We start from the raw sequence: 16,404 nt of genomic DNA, 5'->3' as shown, positions 1-16,404 counted from the left end.
CCCTTTGGAGCCCAGAGTCACCTGTGTGTCTAGGCTCTGGCTGAACCTGAAATCAGGGACCCAGGTCCCGGTTCCAACTTGCCTGTGACTCAGTTTCTTCTTTCCCAGTAAGACTGACTTGACAGAACCTGGCACATAGTAGGACTTGATAAATGTTTACTAAGTGGAAGAAACGTGTGATGTTTCAGGGTATCTTCTAGGCAGGAGAGCAGTTTCTAATAAATGTGCTCTGGTATCAACTGCCCAAGTCCGCATCCTGTCTCTACCACTGAGAACTGTGTGGCCTTGGGCAAGTTGCTGAACTTCTCTGTGTCTTAGTTTTCTGACTTCTAAAGTAGCCGTGATAACGGCAACTTCCTCTGAGGTCATGGTGAGGATGGCAGGAATTGATCCACATCAAGCACTCAGAGCACTGCGGGCACAGAGGAAGTGCGTGTTAAATGCCCGGCGTGGATTTTGCAATGTCACAGCCATTGCTCGGTGGGGGAAGGGCTAGGTGTGCCATGGAATTTCAGGGTACGCGGAAGAAGGTGTGGGGGAGGAACAGCGTTGAGCACCCACTGTGTGGCCTGCACCTTTATGACAATTGACCACCCGCGTCTGGCCCTCACGACCACCCTGCAAGGTAGGCATCACTGTGTTCCTTCCCGGAGGAAGACACTGAGGTTCAGAGAGGTCCAGGAACCTGCTGGAGCTTGGCAGCACCGAACCTGCTCCCAGCCCAGCTGCGCGAGACGCTGACGCCGCTTCTCTTACTCCTCTGCTCCCTAGTGCTGGGGTTGGAACAGACTGGTCACGTGATGGGGTGCAGGGCGGGCTCTGGGTACCGCTTCTCAGTTTCGGAGGAGGAGAGCAAGGAAGGGATGGTTTAGCCTTGGACCGCTCATCGATCACTTACCCTGTGCTGGGCCCAAGACGGGCGCGGTCTCATTTATTCCTCATTACACCCTTATGAGGTAAGGACTACTATTAGTCCTACTTACAGATGAGGAGTGCGGGGACCAGAGAGGTTGAGTAACTTGCCCAAGGCCACACAGGTGGGAAGTGGTACAGTCTTCGTAGTGGGAGCCGCTGCACTGCACTGGGAAGGGAAAGATGTGGGCTCTCAACGTTCGTGAAGAGGCTGGAATCAGACCTCTCAACGTCCAAGCAGGACGGGGGCCTGCAGAGGGCCGCGGGCAGGAGGCGACACCTTGCCACAATTTCCCCCGTAGCTAGATCCATCCTTAGCTCCCTTTGACTCTTTGAGGAGCGCAGCTCAGCTGCCTGGTCCTTGAGCCTTTTTCCTCCCCCAGCAAAACCTGGGTGTTAGAGCTGAAAGGACCCCACCCCCCGCCAAACCCGGGGTCAGGCCTGAGCGGCCTCCCTCAGAGCCGGAGTAGGGGGCAGGTTCTGTGCTCCTCCTGAGCTGGGAAATGGAACAATGGTGCGAATTCCTCCCGCTTCCCCGGGGACCCCTCCTGGGGGCACGGAGTTAGCCCTTCAGCCTCCCCATGTGCCTGCTCCCTGTGATAGGAGAGTCAGCCTCCCCTTTCAGACTCCAGGGGCACAGGGATGGGCGGGGCTGATCGGACCCAGGCACGCCCTCTGGATCACCCGCCTTATTTCAGACTCTGTGCTGGGCGCCTAGTTTCATTACATCTTCCCAACTCTTCCCGCCAGGGAGCAGTGATAGCCCCCCATTTTGCTGATGAGAGGCGCCCCTGGCGGGCGCAGTTGGTGGTGGAGCCAGGCCTGGAAGCCGGGTGTCCTGGCTCCCGGTCCAGTGTGCTTATATCACCATCATCGTCGTCACATCCTGTGCATTTTACCCGCCTGTCGAACCCGCACCCAGTGTGTCTCTTACAGAATTGTTATCATGTTTGCCTCAACAATGGCCTGGTGAGGTGGATACCGTTTTCATCATCTCATTTTGCACATGAGGAAACTGAGGTCCAAAGAGGATGTATGAGGAGGCGGCAGAGCTGAGACTGAGAACCAGGTCTCGCCGCCCCAAACTCGGGGGTTCAACGAGCACGTTTTTCTCATAAAATGGACAGGAAGTCTAGGGGTGCAGGCAGAGAGCGAGGGCTGCAGGGCGCAGAGGAGGCAGGGCCTGCACCTGGCAGTGCAGCGGGGGAAGGCTTCGGAGAACTAAGGTCTAGGCCTAGGGTCCTGGGGAGAGGCGCAGGGGGCTCCAGCTGAACACGGCATTGTGGGAGGCGAAGGGGTCCCTGAGGCCAGAGGCTGGGGACGAGGGTGAATCGGGGACCCGGAGAATCGAGCGGGCATCCCAGCGTTGCCACTTCTGCTGTGTGAACCCCCATCCGTACCCCGACCCCCACCCCACCCCCACCCGAGTCCGTGCTTCTTCAGCTGAGAAGAGAAATAGTAACCCTGCCTTGTGCTGCGGTCGGTGCTCAATGCACACGTGTTCGATAAACACGGGGTTGCGGTGCCGCGTCAGTGAACTAGACCGGACAGTTCTAGAGGGTTCTTCCCTGAGAGCGGCCACAGAGGAGGATGAGGACGGTTCGGCTGAGCTGCGGGGCCTCAGACAAGTCACTTCGCCTCCCCTGCTGTCCCACCCAATAGCGACCGAGATGCATAAAGGACCCGCAGGCTGGCTAGGTGGCCCCTGGTGCGGGCTTCAGCCCTTGTCCTGCCCTCGAGGGCTGAGCGAGGGCTGAGCCTGCCCGGCACTCGGCATCTCGGCATCTCGGGACCACCACTGCCGCGGCCTGGGACTGGAGGGCCCGCGGGAGGCACACCGTGGTTGCCACTGCGTCTCCCGCGGTGGCACAGGGCGTGAGCTGCCGGAATCCGCCATCAGCTTTTCTCTGGCGAAGGGAGTTGTGGGCAAGGAGGGGGGTGTTCGGTGTCAGCAACTCAGAGGGAAGATGTAAGAGGTGACAGGAGCAGGGTCCTCTTTCTCCCCCCTCTGACCCCTGGCGGGCAGAGTCTCCGGGCCTCCGTGACGCCTCTGGCAGGTGCGGGATAGTGACGGCACCAGGAAGTGAACAGTCCCGCTGGTCACCTTCGCTGTCTCCCTGAGGCCGGCTGCTGACGTGCCGTGCCACGTCCCTGCTCTCGGACCCAATATCCCTAGTTGTCCAGTGACGTCGGGGCTAGGGACTCCAGACTTTGGACCTTCACACAGTGCAGTAAAAAAAAAAATTTTTTTTTAAAGATTCGATAACTGGCAGAGCATTGTCAATCCTTCGCTTTGCCAAGAAAGGACATTCGGTTTCCCAAAAGCATCTCCCTTCCCCATCGTTTCCCAAAAGAAAGAGCGTTTACCACGAAAGGAGTCCCAGGCTGCTAACCTAGAATAAAGGACGTCGTCCACCAGAGCCAGCACCCAGGCTGGATGGGAAGGCCTTGCTCGAGGTCACCTAGGAAGGCAGCGAGAGGGGCCTGGCCTCCCAGCGCCTCCTCCCCCGCCACCCCCGCTGGTAGACCAGCTCCCCGCCTTCCAGACCCGCGTGGTTTACTGAGACGCGATCCAGGCGGGACTCTCGGGCAGTGCAGAGTCCTCAAGGCCTCTCGCCCCTCCTCTGCGCCCCGTCCCTCTCGCCCCTCCTCTGCCGTCTGCGCCCCGTCCCTTGTCCGTTCCCCACTTTCCCCTCAGGCCCTTGTCCCTTCGCCAGGAAGCCGCGTGTGACAGACAAGGGAAGGTAAACCTGAGCTTCCTCCTCGCCACTTTTTGGTCCCACGCGGTGCGGCCGGCCCATGCCCTGGCGGGCGGACCTCCCGTTTGTGCCGCAGAGTCTGTGCCGACGACGGGAGTGTTTGATTATTGGAGCAGGTCACTGCAGATGAGGGGCTTCAGGAGGACGGGCACACACGGGGTCCTCCGTGGTGGGGGAGCACCCGTGCCTGAGGGCGGCTTTCCCCACGGCCCAGGAGTGGACGTTTCTAAGTGTCGCCCAAGATAGTACAGGCTGAGGGCGGGCCCAGGACCGGGCACAGAGCAGGGGCTCAGAAGCGTTGCCGTGACCGGCAGAGGAGGCACAGGGGCTGGGCATGAGCTGTGTCCCCATCGGGCTGGGGTGCGGAGGGTGATGCTGGGGGCTGGGGCGGTGGAAGGCCAGGGCTGAGGGGCGAGTACTGGAGTTGGGAAGTTGGGGACGTGAGTGGGGATGTGCGTGGGGGTGGGGGGTGGGGGGAGTGTAGGCCTGGGGATGTGTGGAGCCTCAGGGCCAACCCTGGGGCAGCGTGGGACTGGGCTGAGACGCCTCTCACTTCCTCTCACAAACGAGAGGAGTGAGCAGTGCCGGTGAGGGGAGAACGAAGAGCCTGTGGCCGTGGGGGATGGTCTCCTCACCCCCTCACCCCGGGAGCCCTCCTAAAGAGTAGGAGCCCCGCGAAGAACCCTCGCCTGCAGCACAAGATGAACCCCTCATCGCGCAGAGAACCAGGGGTCCCCCGGCCTTGAGCGGAGCCCTCATCCTCTCTGGGCCTCAGTGTTCTCATGTACCAAAGGCCAGGTCACCGCACTTTGTCCCCTCTGCCTCTCTTCTGGAGAGCTGCAGCCTGTAGGTCCAAGGTCTGCTGGGGCCAGGCCGATGCCCTCTCTTCCCCTAGGCCCATGGCCCACCCCACCCCGCTCCAGGGAGGAAGCCCCTCTTCCCAGGAGCACCTCGACCTTCCTCCAGGAGCTCTGGAGTAAGAGTGAGGAGACCAGGGCCCGCCCCGCTTTGCTCTGGGGCCCTTAGCAAGTCCGTCCCACCCCTGGACTTCCTCGGCCTCAGATGTAAAGTGAGGGTTTTGAAATCAGTGACCTTCCATTCCGTCTGGCTCTGGTCCCTTCTGTGGTGTTAATGGAGGCACCCAGGACAAGGGGACAGAGCAGAGATGGAGGCGTGTAGTGTCGGAAGACCTCCGAAGGTGTTCCAAGCCTAGAAGGCGCACCTGACAACCGGCCGTTGAGAATCTGAGAAGGGGGCAGAGGGGTAAAGTTATGACCCCTGAAGGGCCAGCGTCACGTGCTCACGTCCTGTGTTAGGTCTTATGAGCGACGGGTCTCACTGATCCCGTTTTCCAGATGAGGAAACTGAGGTTTAGAGCAATCAAATAACTTGACCAAGTTGCCCGCTGGACCTTGGACTTCCATTCAGGACCGTGGGACCCAGGGAGCTCCTGTGAAGTGGGGGAAGGGAGAAGAACCCAGAGTCGGGCTGGGGTGACGGCGGGGGAGGAGGGGGGCAGGGCTCACTCTCTCTGGGCTGAGAGAGGGCGTTTCTCCCTGGAAGAGGCAGACTCCGAAGCTGTTGATCTCTAAATTACAGCGTTGGCGCGCACCGGTTGCTGCGGCAACCGAGTTGTCCTGAACGGGAAGTGTATAAACATTGCCACAGATGCACAATTAGATCAGGAAGAAGAATAGAACAGAAAATAGAAACTTCCAGCCTTATATAATTCCGGGCCAACATGTTGCCGAAAGCCCGGGCCCAGGCCCGGCCCTTCCAGCCGCTGGGGCCCTGGGCAGCACCATCTCCCTCCTGGGGCCCCAGCGAAGGGAGGGCTAGAGGGAGGGTCCGCCCTCCTTGGGCCCAGCTGGTGCACCCGCCACCCGGCGGGGTGAGGGGCCGCCTCCGCTGAAACAGCTGGGGATGCTGACAGCCGAACCTGCCTCTCGCCAGCTTCCTCTGCCCCTGGGAAGCTGGCAGGAAGGCAGGAGGGCGGCTGGCTCTGACTGAGCAGCTACTGTCTCCCGGGGTCCTGCGAGGTAGGGTTTTGATCCCCATCTTGCAGACGAGGAAAGTGAGGCTCAGAGAGGTGAAATGAGGCGTCTGAACGTGACAGTGGGTGTGTCAGCCTCCCTGACTCTGGGTCTCCACACCATGAACTCGTTGATGTTGATTGACAGTACCTGGGGGCTGAAGAGTTACATGCCCCTGGACTTGGCCCTACTTACCAGCTGTGTGGCCCCGGGCAGTGACTTACCCTCTCTGAGTCCCTGTTCCGTCACCTGTGACATAGGAGTAGTGACGCCCGCACAGGAGCCGAAGCTCAGGGCTCCCCCTCCTCCACCTTGACCGTCCTTGGTGTCTTCGCCCACAGCTGCTCCCAACAGCTTTGGGGACAGGACAAGAGCTGAGGTGGGGCTGCAGGCCCCAGCACTGCCCAGGACTTTCTGCAGTGATGGACACGTCCTCTAGCAGTTCTGTCCAGTAAGGTAGCCATTAGCCACGAGCACGTGAACCTGAAGTGTGTCTAGGGCACCTGGGGAAGTGAGTTAAATTCTTACTTAATTTTGAGTAAATGTAAAGAGCCACAGGTGGCCAGTGGCTGCCATATTGGACAGCACAGAACATCCAGCCCCAGAAAGACCCGAGAAAGACAGAGGCTGAACCCAGGGAGGTGAGTGGGGGCCACAGCACCCCCCCCCCCCCGCGCTCCCTCTGCTCAGGGCAAGTGGGACAAACGGTGGGAGGGCAGGGTGAAGATGGTCGTCAGGAAATCCGTGGAATGGCAGGCCAAGAAGGGATGGAGCGGGTAGCCTGAGGGGCTGGGACTGGGACCTGGATCCTGGTGGCCTCGGCTCCCGGCCCGGCAGACCCCAGTCCCGGGGCTGGGCCCGCCGTGGGGGCGCCTGCTCAGGCCATGGCACTCCCTCGCTCCATCAGACCCACCTTCACTGTCATGTTCTGCTCGCTGGGGCAGAGGACGCCTTGGGTGCCAGTCCAGGCCCTTCCCCTCTGAGCGTCCGTCCTTGGGCGGGCGCCTGGCCACCGGAGCTGGGGTTCCCCGGGGCCCCGGGAGAGGCCGCTCCCACCGCAGCAACTTGCTCCCCCCCCCCTCCCCGCATCTCACACGTCTGGCTTCTCCCCGTCCCCCAGGCCCTGCGTCTTCCCAGGTGACCACGCCGGCTTCAGGACATGCACGGGCACAGCCGCAACGGGCAGGCCCACGTGCCCCGGCGGAAACGCCGCAACCGCTTCGTCAAGAAGAACGGCCAATGCAACGTCTACTTCGCCAACCTGAGCAACAAGTCGCAGCGCTACATGGCGGACATCTTCACCACCTGCGTGGACACGCGTTGGCGCTACATGCTCATGATCTTCTCCGCAGCGTTCCTCGTCTCCTGGCTCTTTTTCGGCCTCCTCTTTTGGTGCATCGCCTTCTTCCATGGTGACCTGGAGGCTGGCCCAGCGGTGGCCGCGGCGGGGTCCCCGGCGGGCGGCAGCGGGGCGGCTCCGGCGACCCCCAAGCCGTGCATCATGCACGTGAACGGCTTCTTGGGTGCCTTCCTGTTCTCGGTGGAGACCCAGACGACCATCGGCTACGGGTTCCGGTGCGTGACGGAGGAGTGCCCCCTGGCGGTCATCGCCGTGGTGGTCCAGTCCATCGTGGGCTGCGTCATCGACTCCTTCATGATCGGCACCATCATGGCCAAGATGGCGAGGCCCAAGAAGCGGGCGCAGACGCTGCTGTTCAGCCACCACGCGGTCATCTCGGTGCGCGACGGCAAGCTCTGCCTGATGTGGCGCGTGGGCAACCTGCGGAAGAGCCACATCGTGGAGGCCCACGTGCGGGCCCAGCTCATCAAGCCCTACATGACCCAGGAGGGCGAGTACCTGCCGCTGGACCAGCGGGACCTCAACGTGGGCTACGACATCGGCCTGGACCGCATCTTCCTGGTGTCGCCCATCATCATCGTCCACGAGATTGATGAGGATAGCCCGCTCTATGGCATGGGCAAGGAGGAGCTGGAGTCTGAGGACTTTGAGATTGTGGTCATCCTCGAGGGCATGGTGGAGGCCACCGCCATGACCACCCAGGCCCGCAGCTCCTACCTGGCCAGCGAGATCCTGTGGGGCCACCGCTTTGAGCCCGTGGTCTTCGAGGAGAAGAGCCACTACAAGGTGGACTACTCGCGCTTCCACAAGACCTACGAGGTGGCCGGCACGCCCTGCTGCTCCGCCCGGGAACTGCAGGAAAGCAAGATCACCGTGCTGCCTGCCCCCCCGCCCCCGCCCAGTGCCTTCTGCTACGAGAATGAGCTGGCCCTCATGAGCCAGGAGGAAGAGGAGATGGAGGAGGAGGCGGCGGCCGCTGCGGCTGTGGCTGCCGGCCTGGGCTTGGAGGCGGGCTCCAAGGAGGAGGCGGGCATCATCCGAATGCTGGAGTTCGGCAGCCACCTGGATCTGGAGCGCATGCAAGCCACCCTCCCGCTGGACAACGTCTCCTACCGCAGGGAGTCGGCCATCTGACCTCCGGGCCCCGCCCCCATCGCCTCCCGCAAGAGCCTCTGCCGGGGGTGGGATGCCAGGACGCCCCCTCCACACTCAGGACAGAGCTGATCCTGGCTCCGTGGACCTTCTGGAGGGAGGTGGGGGCTTTCAAGCTGGAGACCCCTTCCTACTGACTCCAGAGCCCAGGCCTGGGAAGGGCCCAGGAAACCCTCGGTCCTGTCAGCCCAGGTTCCCCAGTGCCTACATGCTGGCTGCTCGGGGACCCCAGACCCACCACCCTTTCCCCACAGACCCTTCAATGATGTGCCCCCTTTGTTCTCAGAACCTTGGGGAAGGCGGCTGGACTGCTGGGGGGTGGGCATCATGGGGTTCTGGGGTGGGCAGGGGGTTCGTTTGGGGGGAGGGAGGGCGGGGGTGCGTTTCTTTTGCATGACTGTGGCCTGTTGCTCATGACTTTCTTTTGTAAATATCTATAAATGAAGAGAAATAGAGGCACCAAATCCACCTCCTGCCTTCGTACCTGCAGGACAAGGCGGTGCGGTCCCTCTCTGTGCACCCCGTCCCCTCCCCATCCATCAAGCCTAGCCCCTCCCCCTGCCCAGCTGGCTGGTCCCTTGAGGCCCTCAAGGCCAGCCATCTTGGCCCCTGGATGGTGTTGGGTTTGGGTGCAGAGGTGGGACCCCAAGGAGCAGGACAAGGGCCATTCCTCCCCGTGATCCCTCCGAGCCCCCGGGCCCAGCCCAGATTGACAATGGAGTTTGTAACTATATATTTTTAATAAAGTATATGGTCCATTGGGGTAGGCTGGTTGAAGACAGAGGTTGAGAAGAGAGACCAACGTGATGTGAGTGTGTCTGTGTGTGGAATGTGCGTGATACACATGTGCGTATGGGGCGTGTGTGTGTGCTATGCATGCATGTGTGCATGGTTTGTATGCACGTGTATGTGTGCTGTGTGTGTGTGCCCCTTTCTGAGACACTGACTCCTTGGAGGGAACTTTATCACCTGCCCTTCTTCCTGGGAGCCAGTGGGAAGGGTCCTGCGTGGGCCTCAGAGGTTTGAGCGGGTTCGAGTCAGAGCTCTGCTGCTTTGCGGCTGCGTGGCTATCAGCGGGCTGCCCACCAGCTTGGCCTCGGCTTCATCATCTGTAGAATGGAGGAACCAAAGCTCCCTCCTCAGACATGATGGACAAGAGAGCCCTGCGTGGATGTCGGCCAGCCCTTTATACCTCTGGGAAGATGTGTAGGGCCCACCTGGTTATACTCCCCCCTCCCCCCCATACACACACATGCGCATACACACGTCAGGTGGGGCTCATCAAGCAGTTGCCGGACAGTGGTGGTGGGAAGGGCTCCAGGGTCAGCTGGGACACCCGGCCTGGTCAGACTTGCTCCAAGCCCTTGGGTAAGTCCCTCCCTCCCCTTCTCTGGGCTTCAGCTGGACTGTGCTGTATAACAAGCCACCCCAAAACGTAGACAGCCAGGGTTTATTCTTGTTTCTATGGATAGGCCGGGTGGTTCCTCGTCTGGTGTCTTCTGGGCTCACTCCAGCACCTGTGCTCAGCTGGAACGGCACCTGAGCTGTAAGGTCCAAGATGGCCTCGCCTATGTGTCAGGCTCTTGGTCTGGTGGTCAGCCGGGAAGCCCCGGTTCCTCTCCAGGGGCCTCTCCTCCTCCAATAGGCCACACCAAATTTCTTCATCGCATCTCAGGACAGTGACCTAAGAGGGTGAAGGCATAAGCTGCACGATCTCTTGATCTTGGCCTTGAACCCAAAGCATTCCATTGGCCGACCCAGGTCATGAGGCCCATCCAAATTCAAAGGATGAGAAACTAGGCTCCACCTCTTGGGAGCGTGGTAAAGCCACATTGCAAAAGGCTTAGGCACCGGGGCGGAATTGCAGCCGTCAATGGTCTATCACGGGACCTTTGAACTTGAGGCTCCTTCCAGCTCTAATTGCATTCTACATGTCAACTATGTACCCAGCATTTGGTATGTAAAGAAGCAGAGGACGCCCCCTTGGTTCCCAGGAATCTTCTGCCTCTGGAAACACAGGGAACCTGCAGGCAAGCTCACCCACTGCGAAGTGCTGTCGGCTGCTTTGTGAATGACCGAGGCTGGCAACATGACCGCCATTTGGGTAAAGCATGTGCTTTCTCAGTTTAACAGGAGGACCTGAGGCCTGGGATCCAAGTTCCCCAGCAAATAACTCGCCGTGATGTCTCTCATTTGCGTAACTCTTTTCATATCCTTTAGTTCACTGAACTACCAAAACCCAAGAGATAGGTAGGACGAGGACTTAGCCTCGGATGAGGAAATGGAGGCCCAGAACTAAGGATTTGGCTCGAACCAAGGTGAGGGCCGTCAGAGGCCAAGGGGCCTGCTTCCCCCTCACTCCTACCCTCCCGCAGGCAGGGGCTAGGTGAGGGGGGAGGGGCTGTCTCCTTTCCTCCCCTGCCCCCATCCAAAGTGTACCTCCAAGGAGCTACAGGGGCCACTCAGCAAGACATAAGCTCAGCTGCCCGGCTGCCCACCCTCTCAGAAGGGACCCTGGCGCCCTTTTACGTGGCGAGAGCACCCTGGGGTCTCACCACCCCCACACCCCAGAGGCTCATTAGAGATGTCCCTCCACCCTACAGGCCCCGGGAGGACTCCACTGGGCCTCATCCTCTCTTGCCCGCTTCATTCTCAGTGATGCTTTGGTACCCTGGGTAAGAGGCAGTAACTAAAGAGGGCCTCAGGCTCAGGCACCATTGGCCTCAGAAACTTTGACCTGAAATACATCTCAGAGGTTGCCCAGCCCTCCACCCAAAGAGGGCAAGTGGGAAAAGAGGTACACACAGTGCCCACCGTAAGAGGGGCTCCCATCGAGAATGCCATGGGAGCACTTCAAGTTCCTTCCCAAACCCTTTCCTCATTACCAGCTTCCCACTTGCTCAGACACTAGTAACAGTGGCTCCTCTAGGAAGGCCTGTCTCTTTGTCAACATGCAAGCGTGACCTGGGGGACACAGGAGAGTCAAGTTTGGACAAGAGCCCCAAGCAAGGCCTTTCTGGGGTGCCTAAGTGGAGCGCCATTGTGGGCACAGGGGACAGGGACACAGGGGTGCAGAGAGGTGAGCGCAGGCACAGCTGCAGCAGGGCCGGGAGGCCCCCCTGCAAAGCCCGGCTTGCTGCTCTGCTCTGCTCGGCTCTGACTCACCATCCCGTTCCCACCTGTTCCCTTTCCACAGCTCTCCCACCTGCCTTCCCCAACCCCGCTCCCTGGCAGGCGGCTCCTCCCGTCTCCCTCACTTCACTCCAGGCTCCTGGTGGCGCTGAAAGAGGGGGATCGTTGTATCTGGGGGTGTGAGAACCTTAGACATCCTAGAGCTTGGAATCATCAGAAGGGGCCGGCGGAGGGGGCCTTGCAGGTCCCGCCAAGTCCTTCCTCAACCCCCCCTTCGTCCCTGCCCTGCCTCGCTCTCCTGCCTCAGGCACCCCCGGGGAGTGGTGGGCGGCGGGGAGAGAAGGAGGGTGTGGTCTGGTGAAGCCGCAAACCTCGCCCTCATCTTGCCTAAAATCCCAGCATTCAGGCAGAATTCTTGGAGGTTCGCCTTTGCTTCCTTCCGGCCAGCTTCTGAAAAAAAACCTGATTTTTCCTTTGAATTCAAATTGCTTAAAGAAACGTAGAAGAGGACCGAGAAGGCGTTCGACTCAGCTGTCTCACCTGGTCAAACGCCCACCTCCTCTTGGTTAGTCCTTAGATCGCGCGGCCGCCATCTGGGCCCTTCTTCCTGTGTCTGGCTTTTCTCGCCGTAATGTTTTCTGGGTACTGACTTCTCTTGGTATTGATGGATTCCACCTATTTTCCATTTTTAATGATAACATAATGTTCATAAAATCGTAGAGCTCAGCAGGCCAACCCCTCATTTACGGGTGGGGAAACTGAGGCCTAGAGAGGACTACCTGGAACCCCCTCTCCCCCAGCTCCCAGCCCTTCCCACTGCTACACACAGAACCAGCCACACAACTCGTGGGGCCCATTGCAAAATGAAAATGTGCGTCTCTTTTTCAAAAGTCGAGAAAACGGTGCCATTAAAGGCACTAAAATGTCACGCTTTTCCTTTCTTCTGATTACGTCCTCTGCTTGTGTGCATGCAAAGTTATCCCGTTGGACTTCCCCTACAGGACACAAGTGCAAAGAGAAAATTAGGACTTTCCAGAAAGACCGCAGAGCATTGAAGCAAGCCTGGGTCCCTTCATAAAGCCAGCCCTCCCGTGAGCTCTGCTGGCCTGTCTTGCCCTCCTGACCCCAGCCGGAGTCTAGCTTCTCTCCATGATACACGGTGCTGTGGTCAACATCTTTGCACAGCTTTTTGTTTTTGTCACTTCACCTTTTTTTCTTCTCGTGGCTGTTTGCTCAGGCTAAGTAGTGGCAGCATTCCAGGCTAAGTTCGCCAGGCTCTCTCAAAAGGCAACCCCTGAGCTTCTGACTCTTCCTGCAGGACGGTGTAGACTTGGGTCCAAGCATTGGAAAGGGGAGAAGTTTTCACATCCCGTCCCCCTACCCCAACTTCCCAAGGAGCTGCAGGCCGAGGGAGTGGGCACGGATAAGGAGGAATGATTGGCAGCAGGGGACAGAGATGGCGCCAGGGCTCAGAGCCGAGAGCGCTGGCATTTATGTACATCTCTATACAGAGGAAAGGTCTCGGGTGTGAGGACCAAGGGACTCCTAGCTTTGGATGCTTCTGCCACTTCTTAGCTATGTGACTTTGGGCGAGTTGATTTATGTCTCTGAACCTGTGTCCTCGTCTCCTGAAAAAGGCAATTCGTATCGATCTCACATGCTTGTTGTGTGGATTAGATGAGCTCTCATGTGGAACCAGTCATGGCAGGGTCTTGGGCATATGAGTGGACCCCAATAAATGTGACTTGCCTTCCAGAAAAGATTCTGATGGGCTTACCATCTGAGACACAGACAGTTTGACAACTGACCTCTGAGCTTCCTGGTAGCTATGCAAAAAGGGAAACCTGAGAGATGGCTTAGCCCTCAGGAATGAGGACTGGGAAGCTAGAGCAGAAGCTTGGGTTCTGACTTACTGTGTGGTCCTGGGTTATCTCATCCTTTCTCTGAACCTCCTTTTCCTGCCTTCAAAGTTAGACCCTGGACCTAAAGACCTCCAAGGCCCTGACATGTAGGACAACCCAGGATTCTACTCCTGTGTCCTCTCGAAGGAGGTCTGGGGAGAGGGTGGAGGAAAATAGAACTGACACTTGGCAAGATTGGGAGGGTGCCCAAGTCTATCTTTGGCCCCTCTTGCAATCGCTGGCAACCTCCAGGGCCTACCCCTCACTCCACGCACTGACCGCCTCAAACCTGGTATAAAAATCCCTATACATGCCCCAGCGGGAAGCCTCCAACCAGAGGTCACCGGCCCACCCATTACAGATTTCAAAGGGCTTTTGCGTTATTCATTCATTCCTCCGTTCAACAAATCTTTGTTGAGTACCTACTATGAGCAAAAAAAGACCCTGGTCCAAGAGAGGGGGTTTAGTGCTGAAAGAAACAGGCAAAAATGTAGCTGGGACCTGGGTCCCCAGCCCTCGAACCCTGGGCTATGGTGCCGGGAAGGAGCCCTGGGCTGGGGGTCCTGAGGCCTCCGGCCCGGCCCCTGCTGCTAATGCCAGGGGGGACCATGGGCGATCCCTGGCACTCGCTGCTCAAGCCTGGGACAGCGGCTACCGTAGTTACCGTAGCTGCCCACTGTGGCTGTAGGTGCCATGGCAATGGGGTGAGTCGCCCAGAGCCCCTGCTGGATAGAAGCTGTTGTCAGCTCTCGCGGTGCCCGCGGTGGGAGGGAGGCCACGAGGGCTCCCCAGGGACACACAGACCGAGGAAAGACAGGCCTAGGGAAGGGGTTCGAGACATCACGCCAAGGGGCAGGTACGGAGCCCCATCCAGAACGGGGCTCCTGACTCCCTGCTTGTCACTAGGCTCCCCTCTTCCTGGGATGTGGCCCTTTGGGCATGCGAGTGGGTGCAGAGGCCAGTGCCTGCCCCTTGTGCTTCAGGGGCCTCCCCTGCCACGCGGAGCAGAGGCTCGGGTCACTCTCCTCTCCCTCTCAGCCCCGGGACCTTTCCAGGCCTGTCCGAGCCTCCTCCTTCCTCCTCTCCTCCTGGGCCTCCCTGTCAACCCCTGGTCCGTGGGGGCTAAGATCGATTCCACACAGGTGAGAGAGGGGAGGAAGCGGGGGGAGCGGTGCCGGAATGGAGGGGACATTATACACGGACGCGGGAGCAGGTGACAGAGATGCGGCAGTGGGAGAGACTCAGAGAGACCAAGAGAAACAGCGATAGGGTCAGAGAAAGAGAAAGATGGAGAGGGACAACGGCCGACAGAGGGGGGCCGGCAGAAGGGCAGAGATCCGCGGGCAGAGGGAGGCAGAGGGAACGCTGAAGGAGGGGTGTCGGGGTCAGGGCATGTGGGTGTGGAGGGGCAGATGGTGGCCTCCCACCCCGCCAGGGCCTGGCCGTCATCTGTGGGGACGCAGCTGGACGATCCAGGGGCCCAGGAGGGAGAAACCTCAGGCCTGCATCTAGCCAGACAGAGAGGAAGGAAGAGACCCCTCCCGGGGGCTGTCGCTGGGTGAGGGGAATCCTTGGAGGGGCGGAGGGGTGGTGGGTGCTCCGTGGAAGCGCTGGAGAGGCCAGGGCGGCCTTGCAAAGGGAGAGGCTGACCCAGAGCACTGCGCACTGTGCTGCGGGGCAGCGTGAGCCCCCTGCAGTGCCGGACAACCTGCTGAGGCCTTGCAGGGCTGGACCATGAAGCTGCTAAAACCCAAGTTGGAGATGAACATCCCAGAGACCAGGGGGGACAAAGAAGCCCACTCCCCAGTTTCGTGTGTTGGGGACAGGGGACAGGCCGATCCCGGCTCAGTGGCTGTGCGACCCGAGCCTCTTTCCTTACCTGTGAGATGGTATTGACATTGGCCCCCGGAGCCAAGTTCAAGGGTCCGAGGCCCTGTGAGGTGGAGACGGGTGGCCCCCATGCCATCTCGCCAGGTGGAGGTTAATCTCGCAGCCCCTTACGTGATCGCCATTACAATCACAGGCCCACTCCTTATAGGTTACAAAGCCCCTCACCCTTTGATTTCTTTTTTTTTTTTTTTTTTTTTGACACTCCCTATTAGCCCTGTGAGGGGGATTCTATTCTTCTCCCCATTTTACAGATAAGGAGGCTCAGAGAGGCAACCCAAGTTCACACGGCACCTCGGCACCTCGGCGCTGTACCTCGGCTCTCTGGCCTAGAGTTGATGGCATTTCAGCACCTGAGCCACAGGCGTGAGGAGAGTTTAGCTGACAGGACAGTGAGGTGGGGGGAGGGGGTACGCATGGTGGGCAGACGGCTGCTCCTGGGGGTGCTGGGCCAGGTGAGGATTTGAGGCCAGCAGACCGAAGCTCTGGGGCCCCTCCCCACGGGCAGTCTTGGAGCAGAGGAGTGAGTGATGGAGAGGGATTCGAGAAGCTGCATGTGCCCGCTGAGTGGGCTGGAATGGAAAGTGGGCAGGAACGGGAAGTTGGCAGACCCGGCGCGGGCAGAGTGGCAGCCCAGATTGGGTCCGGCCTCCGTGCAGCCTTAGAGTCTCTCCTGGGGCCTTTGAAGAAGCTGGGCGGGGCAGCGGGCACAGGAGCGGCAGCTTTCTGGGCTCAGAAACGTGACCGGCAGGAGCGGGGGATGGGGGTGGGGCGCGAGGGCGGGCGGGGCAGATTAGTGACAGGGAAATGAAAGGGATGGACTGACTCCTGTCTTCTCCGTCCGTGACAGGTGAGAGGAGGGAGGACACGGGCAATTGAGCACAGCAAGGAGCAAAGGTGGAAGCCGGAGGGGAGGATGGACATGGCTATTTATGTCCCAGGCCCTACGGGAGAGGAGTGAGTGAGGAACGGATGCAAATAGCCCCGCCGCGGGCCCCTGGCAGCCGAGAACCCAGGCGCAGAGGGCGAGAAATCAGGCTTTGGCTGAGGGGTGCCCCCGCCGACCTTGTCGCATCAGGAAGGAGGCAGCAGAAAGGGCAGGGCTCTGAAGCCTGAAGCCTCCGCCCGGGTTGTCCCGGGTGAGACACTTCCCTCTCTGGGCTCCGTTTGTAAGAACGACGTGATAATAGCAGTGCCTCTAACAGGGGCAGCGATGAGGAGGAACGTGGATGTGCTCGGTGTGTGGGGACCCCACCCCACAGCCTCAG

The 16,404-nt window shown here is 59.7% G+C and overlaps 1 protein-coding gene across 5 annotated transcripts in view; it reads left to right on the top strand.

The window, feature by feature from the left end:
• The window catches only part of KCNJ4 (potassium inwardly rectifying channel subfamily J member 4), a 28,512-nt gene extending 19,533 nt beyond the window's left edge, over positions 1–8,979 (top strand). For 3 of the 5 annotated variants that reach the window (XM_016161807.2, XM_016161808.2, XM_016161809.2), the window contains one exon: positions 6,825–8,540. In XM_016161807.2, the coding sequence (XP_016017293.1) occupies positions 6,864–8,198 (1,335 nt within the window). In that variant the 5' untranslated portion in view covers positions 6,825–6,863 and the 3' untranslated portion in view covers positions 8,199–8,540. Of the gene's footprint in view, positions 1–5,461; positions 6,346–6,824 lie in introns of those variants that run through there. The other 2 variants (XM_016161810.2, XM_016161806.2) reach the window with 2 other exon arrangements.
• Positions 8,980–16,404: the final 7,425 nt, after the last annotated feature.

Source organism: Rousettus aegyptiacus, unplaced genomic scaffold, assembly GCF_014176215.1.
Source record: "Rousettus aegyptiacus isolate mRouAeg1 unplaced genomic scaffold, mRouAeg1.p scaffold_m13_p_2, whole genome shotgun sequence".
NCBI classification, from domain to species: domain Eukaryota; kingdom Metazoa; phylum Chordata; class Mammalia; order Chiroptera; family Pteropodidae; genus Rousettus; species Rousettus aegyptiacus.
This window is presented reverse-complemented; position numbering and strand designations above follow the sequence as displayed.